The sequence below is a fragment of the Natator depressus genome, chromosome 1 (assembly GCF_965152275.1).
Source record: "Natator depressus isolate rNatDep1 chromosome 1, rNatDep2.hap1, whole genome shotgun sequence".
Taxonomy (NCBI): domain Eukaryota; kingdom Metazoa; phylum Chordata; order Testudines; family Cheloniidae; genus Natator; species Natator depressus.
Genome location: NC_134234.1, coordinates 202,146,825 through 202,163,881, shown reverse-complemented (window position 1 = coordinate 202,163,881; position 17,057 = coordinate 202,146,825). Strand labels below are relative to the sequence as shown.

Sequence of the window (17,057 nt, the reverse complement as noted above, 5' to 3'; positions counted from 1 at the left end):
TAGCCTTCTGAAGCCAAGCTATCACTGCACAAGCCAAATCACATGGGAGACTATCAAATCTAAGAGCTGCAGAAGTGACACCAGTGCCTCAGCATCACACTGGGTGACACCGTACTGCTGGGAATGCCAGCTTTTGTAGTTTTAAAAGTCCCAGTTATTTTCTCATTGAGACTACATGGGGTAATTGTAAGTGGTGGTTTAGTTTTGGAGAAATTCAACTTCATTCTGCTGCTAAATTCCCCATTCTGGTTTCAGTCAGATACAGGATATATTTTCCACTTCCTGCCTTGATGCCACAACCCACTGCAGCAGAGGGCTGCACTTCAGCAACTGGGGAAGGGAGTTCTACAGACTGACAAGTCACCCATAGTACCTTTCATCTGAGGATCTCAAAGCACTAACTATTTTGGATAGAGGAGCTATTCCCCTTCCTGCACATGAATAAACTCTACTAGTGTAACTGCAGACACCCTAGGGAGTTGTGCTGCTTAACTACACTGGCATAGGTGAAGTGGTACAACTTGTCTGTGGGCAAGCCCTGTGCTTTGAAGAGATTCCTTCATCATGGTCACATGCTAAGGGGGTGGGGTGGGGGTGGGGGAGAGATTGATTGATTTCTCGTGGGCAAGGCAAGCTAAACAGAGAGACTTCTGGTGGGTGACTTAAGAGGTCATTCTCCAATCTCGACCCAGTGGAGAGCTACATTTTACAAGCTACTCAAACTCTTGGGAGAGTCCATTTATGCAATCACATCTTAGCAATAAGTTTGTTCTCTTGCAACTGTTGGGGAGTAACCGTGAGCTGAAATATCAAGACATGACTTACTTCAGTGGAAACATCCTTAAGGCGACATCCATGCCAGGACAATAAGAGAGGAAGGCAGCCAGGGCAGTCTCCTCAAAGAGACCAAATATTAAGATCTTGTTCCTAGGAAAGACAGAAAAGTTAGTGCCAAGGCATCTTCCTCACCAAACATGCAGATTTTCACTGGGGAATCTGATTTGCTAGGATATTCTTTGTACAAAAACAGTTATGGAATTATACCCTCTTTATTTCACCCTTCTCTTCACATGGCCTTCACAACGCAGACAATATTTGAGACTGGGTTATCTTCAGATGTTCTTACAGCCAAGGATCAGAGAAAATCAGTTGTCCACCTAATCACATCCTGTCTGATCACAGAGATCTGTGGATTGCTCAGAAGCCATAAGCCTCTCTACTTGACCCATTAATGCACCTAATCAGCACTACGCCACTATTAATGCACCTAATTTAAATTGTCTGGTGCTTGCTGAGATACACTTCCATATAATGCTGGGCCGCTCTGCTATAGCGGCATACGGACTCCTCCTTAAAACCTTTCCATCCCACACCACTTACTTCATCCCCTGCTGAAAGACTGAATTCCTTCTGGTCTTACAGATGACCAAGTCTGCCCACTGCACTACCACAATGCTGACAAAGAAGGCTGTGTGGCAAGTGAACTCCACAATTTTCCTCTGTTCGTAGGTCTGGAAATGAGAAGGAAGAGCATTAGTTCTTATACATTCACCTTATCCATTCCATGTGCAGATCTACTTGTATCCCAATGCAGGATATGAACATTAGTAATTTGGCTTGCAGCCCCCTTGCTGTGCTCAAACTTACCCACTGCTGCCCATAGCTGTCCTCCACATCATTCACCCACCGGTCATCCCATTTCACTCTGATCCCTAACAAGGCGGAGGGCAAGAACCCATTCTCGGCTAGGATTACAAAGTACGTGAAGAAGCCTCCAAGGGCCTGGATCATACCTGATTGGATTAGAAAGTGACAGATAAAGCTATGCAATCTGTGAAACATGGTCATGAGAAGTGATTTGCTAGACATGAGTTGTCTCTTACAGGGACATTAATTTCCTCATTTACCTGACCCCTCTCTACAGGAAATTTGCATTTCTGTAGTTACAAGATTTTGTTCCTTTGACCACCATCCAACATCTGTTCCTTCCCCCTCCCCAAGGAAAATGTCCCCAATTTTGTAAGGTTACCCATGTTCCATACTTTACTGTAAAGGCCCAAAACTCTGGATTAGGGACACAGGATAAAAACACCCATTTTAAGCCTCATCCCATGTTCCCCACCAACAGCTACATTTATGAAGCTTCAAGGTCTGCTGCAATTAACCACCCTGTGAACTGTAGCACATCTTTGTACTTCCTTTCATCCAGCCTCTAATGATATGTGTACAGGGATATACTGGAGAGAATCTTTTACTTCTAATTAAACTAACAATGGGTTCTATGTTCCTCCAAACAAGTCTGAACCCAAGGAGAACTAGCTGGCTGCCAGCCACTTAGCAGTGCTGTGTAATTAAATAAAATTACTGTGAAAGTGATTCAGTGGATGAAGTAAGCTGCACAAGCCACCATGTGCAATTGCCTGAAGGTCTCTTAAAAGCTTGAATTTCCGGCTTCCCAAATACAATATGGCCTACATGGCCAAAAGCCTGTACACTACAAAAAACATGGTAGCAGCTACAGCCCTAGACTGATTGCACAATCCTCCTTGAGGCCAAGCCAGCCTCATCAGTGCCGAGCATAGTCCCAATGGATGGGACGAAGCAGCATCTTACCAATCTGCCCATAGGCCATACTGATCAGTCTCTCGTTCACTAGCTTGTCCGTTTTGGAGTTTCTGGGCTGTCTCTTCATGATATCACTCTCAGCTTGCTCATATGCCAAGGAGATAGCAGGAACCTTTGGGGTGGAGGATAAGAGTTGGCATACTAGGGAGCTTTGAAAACAACAAGCTTTTCTATTTTCAAAAAGGAGTGGATGGCTTCCCCTCTGTCCCATTATAGCAGGGGTGGGCAAACTTTTGGCCCGAGGGCCACATCCGGGTAGCGAAACTGTATGGAGGGCTGGGTAGGGAAGGCTGTGCCACCCCAAACAGCCTGGCCCCCTCCCCCTACCACTTCCCACCCCCGACTGCCCCCCTCAGACCCTCCAACCCATCCACCCCCCCTGCTCCTTGTCCCCTGACCACCCGCCCCTAACTGCACGACTGGCTCCCTGTCCCCTAACTCCTATCCATCCTCCCGCCCCCTGACAGGCCCCCTGGGACTCCCACTCCCTAATCCAACCCCCCTGCTCTGTCTCCTGACTGACCCCCATCCCAAACCTCTGCCCCATCCAACTGCCCCCTGCTCCCTGTCCTGACTGCCCCCCAGAACTCCCTGCCCCTTATCCAACCCCTGCTCCCTTACTATGCCGCTCAGAGCGGCAGGATCTCGCAGCCACGCCGCCGCGCTCCCCAGCAGGAGCGGTGGACCAGAGTGCTGGCGGTGTGGTGATGACGACCTGATGCTAAGGGGGTAGTGGGGACAGCAGGGGAGGGGCTGGGGACTAGCCTCCCCAGCTGGGAGCTCAGGGGCAGGGCAGGATGGTCCTGTGGGCCGGATGTGGCCCGCGGGCCATAGTTTGCCCACCTCTGCATTATTGTGACCAAGAAACATACAGGCCTGTTGCCAAATAATGAAGTTAGATTGAGGGCCTATATGTAGTACCTTGCCCTTCTATTGGTCCTTAGAGAGGATCAAAAAACATTCTGTAAGCCATCAAGCTTTGATTCTCAGGAGACAGGTAAACTGGGCTATGGAAAGAGTATCTAGTGACCAGCTATGTTACAGGGCTAAGAAACAAGCTGGTTCCATGTTCTCTTGAATGTGAAGTTCTTTAGGGCTATGTAGAACCCATATGTACCCCTGGTATTTTAAGGTATTTACCATGTCAGTGCCCAAGTCAATGCAGAGAATCGTGACTGTTCCTAGGGGCAGGGGGATGTTAGCAATGATGAAGATTAGGAAAGGTGTGATCTCAGGGATGTTACTGGTCAAGGTGTAAGCAATGGATTTCTTCAGGTTATCAAAGATCAGACGACCTAGGAAGGAACAAATACAGATTCTTTACTACCACATGGCAGCCAGGTGGCTTACAGAAGGCTTTATTCCTAAAGCTAGACACACTAGTCTTCCATCCAGGCAGAGCTTCTATCACAAGCAGAACTGCAGTGCAGTGGAAGTTCAGGTATTCTATTCAAGTCATCATGAAGGCAGTATCACTATCTCAGTTCACCACCAGCAGGTTCCACTGAATATGGAGAAAGGAAACCACCTCATTTTCGAGTTCACTGGGGGGAATCAGACATAACTGTTCCTGTGAGCCCACTTCCAACTGCCAATGCCCTCTCAAAACCCAACACTTTTCCGGCATCGCAAGTAGCTGTGGCTGGGGATTCAACAGCAGGCATGGGGAGAGGAAAGCCCTATGGCTGGACTGCCTTCCATTTCACTTCTGCTGGAGGTGAACAGCCAGATAAAATTCAGGATCCTTACTTCCACAGCTACCAACACTGATATTAGAGAACAGAAGGGAGATAACGAGTTAACTCACTCCAGCCCAGGCACGGAAGTCTACACAGCAGTAAAAAGATCTGGAGGCCCGCAAGCCCCAGCTAGTTGGCATACGCCAGCAATAGGTTTTTCTTTGCTGAGCAGGCATACCCTTAGTAACCCTAATCCTAGCTCGGGGAGCCCCCTACCTTACAACAGGCTTCAGGCCTAGCCCTAGCCTTGGAATCCCTTCACTTAGTAGCCAGGGGAAACCCTTAACCTAGATTAAGTACAGACCCCAATGACTTTTTTGGGGGTAGAATTTCCTGCTTGGGTAGGTTTGGTAAGACTTTACTGTGAAAGTGAATTATAAACCCAAGTTAAGGGAAGTCTTTCAGAGATACTTGGTGATACCCTGTGGGATAAACTAGAATTGCCTACACTTAGTGTGCTAATTGAAGTTCAACAGGGGCTTGGAAATTCACCTTCCTCTACACCAGTTACAATGGAGGCAAAGTTGTCATCCAGGAGAATCATGTCAGCTGCCTGTTTAGAGACGTCAGAGCCAGCAATACCCATGGCAACACCAATGTCTGCTTTCTTCAGAGCTGGGGAGTCATTCACACCGTCACCAGTAACAGCTACAATGGCTCCCTATGCACAGGGAAAGAGAAGAGTTCAGTTCCCACAATAGGAATGTGCAAACTTGGACGCCCTCGAGGCAATGTACGAGTCTTCCAAGGGTATTACCATTAACCCCTCCCCAAGGGTCTGTCACAATCGTGACTAGCAATTTTTCTGAACAGGACCTGTAGCTGGAAATGGCTCTTTTAGTGCTATGTTTGGGACCCGATCAAGGTCTTGTAGGTGATCAGTGAAGGATTTTTGAAAGAGACTCTGTGTCTTCTTTGAAGTACAGAGACCTGGTATGCTTCTCTGAAGCCTGCAGTCAGTCAGGAATTTCATATCTGGACTTGTTGCTTTCTCTGGAGAACACATTGGATGCCTCTGGTCTTAGGGTAGGATGGTAATAATGTTGAAAGTTTAAGCCCCTCTCTCCCTAAGTGTTCAGACCTTAAATCTAACTTCAGCAACAACTTTTCCCCTTGCAGGTCACTTATGAGGCCTGCAGTGATGCATGGCACTGATCTGAAAATGCATATCATACACCTTTCCTCATAGTGTCCATATTCATATATGACGTCTATACAGAATACCTAGCTATGGCTCAGAACAGTATCACTAAGTGCTTCTGCAGCTGTTGCTGTTACTATAAAGAAAACCCTGAACAACTAGGCAGACATATTCCAGAGCGGTGAGAGATGTCTAGGCCGTGCTGTTGCTCTTGAACATGCTGCATACTTGAGCTGGTAGCTTAAAGCGAATACTTTTATGGATGATCAAATAGCTTAGCACTCTCTCCTTACCTGTCGTTGGCAACCTTCCACAATTATAAGCTTCTGCTGAGGAGATGTCCTGGCAAACACAATTTCTGTATGATGAGTCAGAATGTCATCTAGTTGTTCACTGGTCATGTCCTTCAGATCTGTGCCATGGACAACACAGGCCTTGGCATCCCTGGGATTTAACAAAAAAACACTCACACACCTTCCATTAACCCACAACTCTTATGCACACTACAAAAGGGAAGCCTCAGCTTTTAATATACTTAAAAAGTACTGCCTTCAGAGGAGGAGGAGATTCCACATTTTATAATGTTTGGGGTGTCATATCTTGTGTGACCAACTCTTACCGTAGGAGAGGGAAGAAAGACTGTTCCTGTGTTCCACGGTCAGTGTTCCCTCTACTGTTTCCCACCGATGTGTGGAATGAATTTTGTTATGTGCACCAATATGGAGGTGATGTGTCACACATCTTCATATTAGTGTACATAAAATTAATATGGTAGGGGTGGGCTGAGGAGTTCGGAGGTGCAGGAGGGTGCTCTGGGGCTATGGCGGGGAGAGAGAGGACTCCCCCCAGCAGCACCTGGGCTGGGGGGTGGGGGGGGAAGGAAGAGGCACCTCTCCCCACCACATAGCTCTGGGGCTATAGGAAAGGCACCCTTCCCCTGGCAGGTCCAGGCCGGGATAGGGGTGCCACGGCAGAGTTGGGGGCCAGGCTAAGGGCACCTCTACCCTGGCAGGTCCCCTGAGCGCCTGCATGGCACTAAGGCGTTGGCTGCGCAGCTTACAGGGAACTTAGTCTACAGTTAAGAAATATTCTAACACACAGAGATCATGTTATGCTCTAATATTTTTTATTTTCTTACCCACATAGGGTGTATATCCATGCCAGACTACATCAGACCACCAGCTCTTATCTAGTCCAGCATCCAACCCATTACTGGCCAAAAGGATAATACATGTAGCTAGTGATGCAACATTGTACATAAGGGGAAATTCCTTTCTGACCTCACAGCCAGCCACACCAAGACCCTCATATAGGGTGACCAGACAGCAAATGTGAAAAATCGGGACCGGGGGGGGGGGGGGGGGGTTTAAAAAGGAGCCTATATAAGATAAAGACCCAAAAATCAGGACTGTCCCTATAAAATAGGGACATCTGGTCACCCTACCCTCAAACATGTGGTCCAGTTATCCTCTTTAGCCTGCATTATCACATAATGAGGGTTATGAAGTTACCCTCTCAAAAAATCTAACCTCAATATTTCATCTTCCTCAGCAATTCATTCCACAAGCTGTCTATTCACACTTCACAAGCACTCTGTAGAGATCCTCCAAGCAAAACAAAGGCTTGGTCAGGCTAAACAATGCAGGCAGCCCAGTAACCGTATAAGCAGCCAGCTTATGAATAGGGTGAATTTGCCAGATAAATATTTCAAATGCTGTGCTCTCAGGTAGTGAAGGCACCCTATATTAACCAGTGAGGGGAAGCGAAGTCCTGAAGGGAACTCAAGTATTTGTCCATCTACCCTACTTTGGTGCTATGGACCTTAAGATCAGTTTTGAATGCTATCCCCAGAGCTCCTCAGTTCCTCTGCCCACCCAAAAAATTCAGATCTGAAACTCGAGGGAACAGGACCTTGTTTTGACTTTTGAGAGTCTTAACCAGCTGGTTTGATTTAAAATTTAAAATATTTCTCTTTGGAGTTGAATGGGAGGTCAACTTTTAAAGAGAGTTCCAGTTACGTTTCCTTACATTATAAGTAAGGAACCTTACACTCAGTATAACTATATTGTTTGAATTTTTGCAGGCCACTCAGATTAGACAGTTAGAACAGCCTAGTCATTTTCACTTTTCATTTGAGTTCTTCCACAAACCTTTAATCAACGTTTCAGCGTCTTCGGCACTCAAAGGGGGCTTTTAGTCCAGTTTTGACATGTAGTTTATTAATAGTTAAGCTTTTCTTTAATTAAGCTTGGCCGAATTCAATTTTTATTTTTTTTTATAATTTCAACTGGTAATGGATTTTTTTTATGCACTTAAAACATTTATCTACTTAAATTTTCACAGTTGTGGGAAATTATGGGGGGGGGGGGTCCGACAATAATTTAATGACAGTAGGTACTGAGATTCAAAAAAGTTAAAACTATAATAGTAAGACACAAACATCACGTATAAAAATTTATGAAGTAAATACCGTTAAGTCAAACTTCGTTCTCAAGCAGTGCTTTCCTCACTTTGCTTATCTCAAAATTTCAATTACTGATGGATTTTCTCATCAGTTTGTGTGTGTACAGTGAAAATGTTTTCTGACATTTACCAATAAAACAATCTAGTCCTTCCAAGCATAACAACATTGTTATATTATAAACAAGCTTAAATAAGTTTTGGGTAAAAACTGGACTAAAATTGGACCTTTAAGTACTCAAGCCTTACTTTAAGTACTTCAAGTACTTAAGTACTGAAACATTTATTAATCTTAACATTAAATACATCTTCAATGGCGATTTGGTCAGTTGTGCATCTGCTAAATTCCCTGTTAATAATTCCACGATCTCCACTCAGGACACAGTTACCAGTGCTGGCAGCTATGAAATCAGGAAGGTGTGTCCTGCTTTTGGTTTATGCACACTAACATGATGCAAACAAGCTTTTTGAGTTTTGCTTCAAAGTTATTTGCCCTTATGTAAAAATCTAGTAGTTACTAGAACATTTTGGGGTCACGTGAACATTTCACTGGGTGTGTGACAAGTGCCAAAGAAATACAGTGTGCAGCGTTAGACATGTTAACTTCCAGTCTCAGATAAAGTAAAGCTAAGAGGGGATTGTGCAGGGGAGACATGAGAGGCAGTCTTTATTCTAAGACAGCCTTTTCCTTTCTATCTACAATGTTTTTTCTGTTCAGTACCTGGGGTTGACCTGGCTGACAGGGATATTCAGACGAGCAGCAATATCCTCTACTGTTTCATTGCCCTCAGAGATGATGCCGACACCCTTGGCAATAGCTTTGGCTGTGATTGGATGGTCTCCCGTAACCATGATAACCTGCAATGCAAACATCAGACACTGTGAAAGCCTAACCCGTTCTGTTGAGCAGCGCTCTGTAGAACAGAGACAGAGTGCATACTGAAGGAGTGTTAACGCTTCCTTTTGTTGTCACAAGTAAATTGTGGTAAGGATTAAGTCTTATTTCCAGAGTTGCTCTGTTCTTGTTGAACCCCGCCATGTCAATTCAGACTGCGAGAGAGTCAGCAAGGTGACATCCGGGAAGCAAATCTGAGCTCAGCCAGATATTTAATAGGCATGGCATTACAACAGGCCCATTTGCTGGGGATCTCAGGAGGCCAAGAAGAAATTAACAGAACATAGAAATAGAGCTCCCCATGCCCAGGTGGTTCCCCTGAGGAAGGGAAAAGAGAGCAGTGCAGGGAAGCTTGCATTTCCTGATCAGGAAGATGACTTCCATCTACAGGACTGTCATCAATACTTTTAGACCAGCACTGGGTTAAGAGACAGGAGCTAACCAACAGAATATTAAGCCCAACTTTGTCTTACTCAGACAAGTTCAGCCCCTGGATATTAGGAATCTGGACTCTCCATCAAAAAAACTTTTTTTCAGTCTGCTATTTGATTACCGTGGACCCTGCATTACTCCGTTAAGTTAAATGGCAAACTTCCAAAGCATTGTTAAGTGTCTTAGCCTTTAAGAACAGCATCAGAGTGAACTGGGCCCAGGGAAGTATTCACTACTAGCTACAAATCTCCAGTCTCAGGCACATGCAGTACACATATGTGGAACACACATAAGGATCAGCACTTGAAGGAGAACCTAGTTTCTTCCAGGTCTGAATACTGGGCTCACTCGGTTCATTTGTATTTTAGCTCCCGTCATCGCACACACTCAAAAAGAGAGATACCTTGATTCCAGCACTTCTGCATTTGCCAACAGCATCTGGCACAGCAGCACGAGGAGGGTCAATCATAGAAATCAGCCCAACAAAGCAGAGTTTTTCCACAGGAAAGTTGATGTCATCGGTGTCAAACTGGAAGCCTTCCGGGAACTGATCATCTGGCAGAGCCAAGTGGCAAAAGCCTGCAGAGAAAGTCAAAAACGATGATTAGTTTGTGCCCCTAAGCAGGCAGGTTTAGTGGTGAATTCACTTATTGTGAACAACAGTTGTGATGAGCTCTGTAAGTTAGTGCCAGGTCTTCTGCTCAGGAGCCCAGTCAATGTTATTCAAAGTAAGCATAGCTCCTGATGGCTTAAAAGTTTTTCCTACACTAGTGGCTAGTTGCCAATGCCAAGTGACCAAGAACTACTTAATTTACTTTAAATGGAGCAATTTTTAATATAATGCAGCCCATGGAAAGTGATAGGTTCCAGCATGCATTGATTCATTTTGATCCAAGCAGTCCGGCTACCCTGTATGATGGGACCCCGAAACGTCCATGTAGGCTGCACCCAATATTAGAACAAGTGCATATCCCTCCCAAGGGAGAGGGTCTTTCCAGATCAATGCCGAAGTGCCCGGTAGGTTAGAGACAGTTGCATTGCCAGAACAGAACACAACCCCCTGTACTTAACCCATTGCTTCTGTGGCGTTCTGTGTGGAGCCAAAACCACTGGCAGTGCACGATGACTGCATTTCCTTACCTAGTACTCTCTCCCCAAGGCCTCCCAGTTCAAGGTAGGCATTTTGAAAAGCATCTTTTGCCTCCTCATCCAGCGGCTTCTCTTTTCCATGGATCAAAATGGAGCTGCAGCGGTCCAGGATTCTCTCTGGGGCTCCCTTCATCACCAGCAGGTAGCGAGACTCTGATGGATTGGCATTCTTATGGATAGACAGCTAGGTTGTAAGAGAAGAGCTTTTACTGCTTTATATTTGTATAGCATGAGATTAATGGGACTGTTCCCATTAAAAATGCCACACAGAATGGTTAGTTTCCACAGTGATTTGGAAGAGTTGTATAGACAGAAAGTGCTTAACACTCACTCCAAGTATTCAGCAGTGAACTGGAGAATTAAGGCAGATCCCTTTAAGGTACTCTGGAAACCACAGGAATTCCGGCGAGTTCTCTCCCACGACCTTGGTTATATGTGAGTGTCGAGAACGCTCTAGTGTGCGTGTCATTTATTTTAAAAGATAACATTTGCACTTCAGTTAGTTCCCCAGATTCAACCTCTCCTAGTCTCCCATCACAACACTCAGATATGTAACAAAACAAAACAAAAAAACCTATTTGCAGCCAATGCAATCCCACTGCAGACACTGGTGTGTGTTATTCAGGGCTGATTTAGTCCCTGAGGCACTTTGTATAAATTAACATATGGGGCCTGGGAACCCTTCTTCCTCAGGAGGTTCTCGCTCCCTTTTACCTGGTATTTGTTGGTAGAGTTGAATGGTATTTCCACTACTTTGGCATTCCTTTCTCTCATCTCTTTGACAGATCCACAGCACACTTCAATACATTTTAGAAGTGCAGATTCAGATGCATCACCTGCAACTGCCCTCTGTTAAAATATAAAAGTTTCACACATTGTAAACTTGCATGCGCTCACTCCTTTCAGAAAAGGGACCAAGCATTTCAAAGAAGGCTGAAGCCAAAGTCAAGCAGACCTCTAGAATGTGGAGAAAGTTATGTAACCAACAGGACATTATAAGAAGAAGAGTTGTGGCAGACACGTATTACAGTAATAAATTATTTTTAACAGCTTCAAGTTATGAATGAAGAGATGCAAGAAGCAGGATTATAATAGGTATAAGATTTTATGGTAGCAGATTATAAATCCCCTGTTTTTAAATATTGTCACAGAACCAGTATTGATGAATAATCAAGACAGTTATTGCGTTCTGCATGGGATCTTCTACACTGCTGCTATCAAGCATAGTATACAAGCACCTTCCAGTAATGCATTAAGTGACATAATTAACATGTCAAACACTGGACACAAGAGCAATGCTTCACTTTTGCAGACATTAGACTAGGCTGGATCTTAGCTTAGCATCTCTCCTCCATGATTATTGCCATGTGGCATTTGCTTTAGTGACATACAATTATGTCAGAAGGTCAGACAAGATTAGGCACAAGTGTACTGTGAAGTTAATGAAAGATCCTATGACAGCTGCTCACTCTGCTCCTATGCCCACCACTGCCAGTTTCTTTAAAGCAAAGTATACTGTCATGGAACCCACACCTCACGTATTATGTGGGAATAACCAAAAGAGGGGAGAAAATGCACCAAGCTGTGCATGAAACCTTGCTCTGGAACATTTTCAGTTCCTGTGTGTTCTACTCCCTTAACCTGCAGATGTCTGGGGTTGGCAGAAGGCAGAAATCATGCTGCAGGAGCCACACATCAACCACCCTCAGAACCACTCCCACACCTGCCAGAAGCACAGAAAGGGAGATTGCTTCCCCAGCTTTCCTCTATGGGTCTGTTTGCAGGAAAAGCCAGGAGCACCAGCTGGCCTTCCCACCCTACATGTCCACTGCAATCCTGGGACTGGCGGGCATGTCACAGAGACTGGACATAAATTGTTACTGCACTGCCTTCACCAGTCTAGACAAGTGGATTGTAACACCAACAAATCAGAGCAAAAATTGTTGTCAGGATAGTTTAGGATGCATTTATTGAACTCACCTTGAGAATAGGTACATTTTCTTGGTTAGCCTGGAACACAGCACGGTTGCAGAGACCTGCAACTCTGGACAGAGCACCCCAGGTAAGAGAACTCTTGTCAAAGGAGGCACCTGGAAGCAGGGGGAGAAGGGAAATGTTAAGGTGCCAAACAGATCAGGGAAAAGGCTTAATTCAGCTTAGTGTAAAGTCTCGGTCTTTTCTACCTCAGACTATAAAAAAAATGCTCATTATTTGTCCTACTGGGAGTTTTGCATCTGCGTCTTCTTCCCTAAATTTTAGCCACTCATCTAGTCACAAGTTACTCTGGGGAGCAGGTGGTGAGTAGGGAAAGGCCTGGGGATTAACAGAGTAGCTAAGCATTTTAAGAACAGGCTTTTTTAGTTTAGATTCTATATACTAGTAGTTATGCTTTCAGTAGTGGCAAGGGTCAGACTGACTTCCTTTCACAGACTGGGACACTAGGAATCAAAATTCCTGGGTTCCACTCCAGCCCTCCCACTCACTGTTAGGGAAATCCTGGCCTCACTATGACAAGTCTGCAAAATGAATGTGAAAGGTTAAATGTGAAAGTTTATCACAGGGATGACAATTAAAGGACTCCTCCACTCCATGTACCCCATGTTTATTGTTGAGGACCTTCAAATGACATGAATTGAACATGGTTTCCCTGGAAACAGTAAACCAGGCAAAAGCCTTTTAAAAAGTCATTTGCTAGTTGGGAGGGACACAACTATTAAGCCTTGAAGATTTTTCTTCATGGAATAAGCACTGGTTTATTCCTACTATCGCCAGCCCAAATGTTTATACGGCTTCTAATAATGCTTTGTATTTATATAGCTTGATACTTTGCGCTGTATTAAACATGGTTGAAGTACTAGTGTAGACCAGACACAGCCACTTTCAAAACTGGATCAGACAAGCACGATCAGACCTACGGAAAAAAATCAAGTCTTCCTCACCAGTGCAAGTGCACCTGATAACCAAAACAACATTTTCTAGTTTAGAAAAAATTAGAGTGGCAGAGCTAGCACTGAAACTCATGATTTACAGGCACTTTGAGCGGTGATAAGATTTGGATATTTTGCCAAGTGGTAGGTAACATCAAGGTCTGAGATCAAATCCAAAATGTGAATCGGAACTAGGGAAAGTGATCTTTCTAATGCTCACTGTCTAGAGTCACCAGTCCAATGAGTTGGACATTCAAGATAAAGAGGAAAGGAAGTTAGAGCATGGGGCCATAATGAGGTTTATATTGATTAACCAGGAACTGTAGCAGACAAGTTCTAAATCCTCCCAACTCTGCACTCCAGACACCAAAGTTTTTTTACACTATCTGTAAGTCAAGACACCTCTAGCACAACATGCTAATCAGAAACTCTAATTGAGAGAGCTTTTCTTACCGCTCTGGTTCTCTGTGGTGTCGGCCTCATGAATCTGATTGTCAAACCACATGTGGGCAACTGTCATGCGGTTCTGAGTCAGGGTACCAGTTTTGTCAGAGCAGATGGTAGATGTGGAGCCCAGGGTTTCCACAGCTTCCAAGTTCTTCACCAGACAGTTCTTACGAGCCATACGCTTGGCTGTTAGTGTCAGACACACCTGGGAGAGGAAGTGAGAAAGATGGAAGAATCAGACAGGTGCTTGTACACTAATTTAGTTCTACATAGCCCACAACTGGCACTAGAGTGCAGTAATTTTGCATTTAGAAGCTGCCGTTACCACGCCCCCACAAGAACAGAAAGCACTGATTCTTAGACTTGTTTATGAAGGAGAAAATACAGTCTGGTCTAAATTTAAACATCTCCTATATCACATCACATTTTGGGTCAGAAGGCCTTAAAATGAAATGCCAATAAAGAAAGTACAGAAACTACTCAAGAACATGAGAAGTTTTTGAAACAGTTTAGCCAGACATGGCCCTGATTTACCATCTAAAGTAAGTGGGAATGGCCTTTCCCAGCCATTCAGTTGGGAACTCAAAAGGTATGAGACTCTGCAGGTGGAAGGTACCTTTGTTACTTTACTTCAAAATAGTGGGGTTTTTTGGTTTAACCTCTTTTAAAAAACAAAACAAAACAAAAACACAAAAACACACACAAATGTCACCATACTGGATAGTCTCCTGCTTTTCACTGTATCAGAAAGGGAACTGCATTTATATAGTCCTGACTTTTTGACTAAAGAGAAAAGGAGTACTTGTGGCACCTCAGAGACTAACAAATTTAATTTGAGCATAAGCTTTCATGAGCTACAGCTCACTTCATCGGATGCAGAATGCATCCGATGAAGTGAGCTGAAGCTCATGAAAGCTTATGCTCAAATAAATTTGTTAGTTTCTAAGGCGCCACAAGTACTCCTTTTCTTTTTGTGAATACAGACTAACACAGCTGCTACTCTGAAACCTGACTAAAGAGTTAACAGTCTTGCAATATGAAACTTTATGATTTAGTAATTTGGGGCCCATGTACACTAGCTGAAGAGTGTCAAAACTGTGGTTAATTTTGCAGAAGGGTTCCAATGTAGTTTGGATGAGTTGGTACAAGGTAGAATAATGTGACTGTTTCTCAAAACTAAATTAATCACTATCACAGGTTGGCCCTACCCACACAGACCAAGAAAACTGCTCAGCGATGAGAATACCCCTTGCTACACTACAGTTTGCCTTCAAGTACAATCTAAGATTAAGTGCAACTAATTTCAAACTATCTTGATATTCCCCACCAGCTCACCGTGACAGTAGCAAGGAGACCCTCAGGAACGTTGGCGACAATGATTCCAATGAGGAAGATGACAGCCTCCAGCCAGGTGTACTCAAGGATCAATGAGAGGATGAAGAAGGTGACTCCCAGGAACACAGCCACTCCAGTGATGATGTGAATAAAATGCTCAATCTCCGTTGCAATGGGAGTTTTCCCCCCTTCCAGTCCAGATGCGAGAGTGGCAATACGGCCCATCACAGTATTATCGCCAATGTTAATGACAACACCACGGGCAGTGCCTGGAAGTGAGAGGCAACAGGCTTTAATAGAGTACTCACTGATGCCAAACACAGAAAGCTCTGGTTTGAGTTTGGAGGTGCTTAATCAGATCTCCATAGATTCATTTAAAATAACCATGTTTGTTCACACCACAATAGCCTTTACACCCTCATCCACATCAAGCATATGTGAGGACGAATCTCTAACCCAGCCCTAGAGCAGGAATTCTTGTGTAAATACCATCACCATTGCCATGTAAAGTTCCTGCACACCTCCTCCCTTGGATTCCAGTTAGTGAATAAGGACCTGCCGCATGGCGGTGCATCCACAGGATTTTTAAGAGGGCAGATAGCTTTCTGCCAAATGGATGACGTAATGACATAAGCAGGCACAGACTTTTGCTTGCTTATTACAGCAGAAGAAGGGAATCCCTTCCAAATGCCAGTCCCTATTTTGGGGCCTATCCCTCTGGTACAACATGACAAGCGTCAACCAGCTATGCAGTACAACATTTCTCCTCCAACACTGGATTGACAATGTGATCTAGGCATATTATGTGTGTTGCCATAAAGATATATACGTGCATATCTGAGGGCAGAACTGAGCCCCACATGTTTACCAAAAGAGACACTACTTTTTATTTGTAAATCCTCATTGTACTCTATCTGGTTACACTGGGACATGTCATGTCACACAGTGTTGGGTCACAAATGACAAAGGGAGGGGCTAATTCATACAATAGCCACTGAGTCTACTGAAGAATTCTAAGGTGGAATACTAGTTCTGTTTGATGGGCACTGGAATTCTCTAAAGCAGCTGTGTTATTTTCAAACACCTCTGTCTGACCTCAATTGGGCCTTTGGGTGAGAACGATGCCACGGGAGCTATAAAAACCCATGTTCTTTGTCCTTTCTAAAGGTTTGAATTAGTTAAATTAATAGAAGTAGAATAAAGCAACATCTTGAAGGAAACGGGAAACTCAAAAGCTAATGTTGCTGCAGAAGCTTACTGTCCAATTACACACGGTCAATTTCCTATCAGATACAGCCTCTCTCCAAGGGCCTATACCCTGGTTGTTTGCAGGAAGTTGGAAGTGGAGTCCATGTGCTTCCAACTACATAAAGTTACACATTAAACATTTATACTGCCATAGCAGTTTCTTGATTTAATATTTTAACCCCCCGGTGTTACATTAGTGCACATTTTATGGAGTATTAAAGCCATGTACCTTCCACACAGTTGGTGGAAAAGAAAGCAATGTTCCTGGTCTCCAGTGGGTTCTCGTTCGTGAAATCTGGAGACCTGGTCTGAGGCTCTGACTCACCAGTGAGTGAGGAGTTATCCACCTGCATAGAAGATATATCACAATGTTTCTTGCGCAAGCGGACAAATACCCAGGAAGGAGAAGAAATTTAAGCAGGGCTTTGGAGCTGTGCTCTGGCTCCGCTCCAGCTCCAGGCAAAAACTTGCTGCTCCACTGCTCCGGAGCTGCTCCAGCTCCGGGCTCTGCTCCAAAGCCCTGAATTTAAAGGGGAAAACATTGGAATTCTAGGGCACTTCTATATCATCATCAAAAAACTAACATCCCATAAATTCAGCATTGAATTTAGCTAGTTAGAAAAGTGACTCCCTTAGTATGGAATGGGGTTTTCAGAGAC

The 17,057-nt window shown here is 44.3% G+C and overlaps 1 protein-coding gene across 1 annotated transcript in view; it reads right to left on the bottom strand.

Moving 5' to 3' along the window:
• ATP1A1 (ATPase Na+/K+ transporting subunit alpha 1) overlaps nucleotides 1–17,057 on the bottom strand; it is a 31,322-nt gene that overhangs the window by 1,578 nt on the left and 12,687 nt on the right. Inside the window, exons 7-21 of the mRNA XM_074974473.1 lie at nucleotides 16,628–16,745; nucleotides 15,151–15,419; nucleotides 13,822–14,020; nucleotides 12,422–12,531; nucleotides 11,156–11,290; nucleotides 10,433–10,625; nucleotides 9,696–9,871; nucleotides 8,687–8,823; nucleotides 5,799–5,949; nucleotides 4,857–5,025; nucleotides 3,766–3,920; nucleotides 2,614–2,737; nucleotides 1,648–1,793; nucleotides 1,381–1,511; nucleotides 826–927 (exon numbers count right to left, since the gene is read on the bottom strand). Coding sequence (XP_074830574.1) covers nucleotides 826–927; nucleotides 1,381–1,511; nucleotides 1,648–1,793; nucleotides 2,614–2,737; nucleotides 3,766–3,920; nucleotides 4,857–5,025; nucleotides 5,799–5,949; nucleotides 8,687–8,823; nucleotides 9,696–9,871; nucleotides 10,433–10,625; nucleotides 11,156–11,290; nucleotides 12,422–12,531; nucleotides 13,822–14,020; nucleotides 15,151–15,419; nucleotides 16,628–16,745 — 2,315 coding nt within the window. The remainder of the gene's footprint in view (nucleotides 1–825; nucleotides 928–1,380; nucleotides 1,512–1,647; nucleotides 1,794–2,613; nucleotides 2,738–3,765; nucleotides 3,921–4,856; nucleotides 5,026–5,798; nucleotides 5,950–8,686; nucleotides 8,824–9,695; nucleotides 9,872–10,432; nucleotides 10,626–11,155; nucleotides 11,291–12,421; nucleotides 12,532–13,821; nucleotides 14,021–15,150; nucleotides 15,420–16,627; nucleotides 16,746–17,057) is intronic.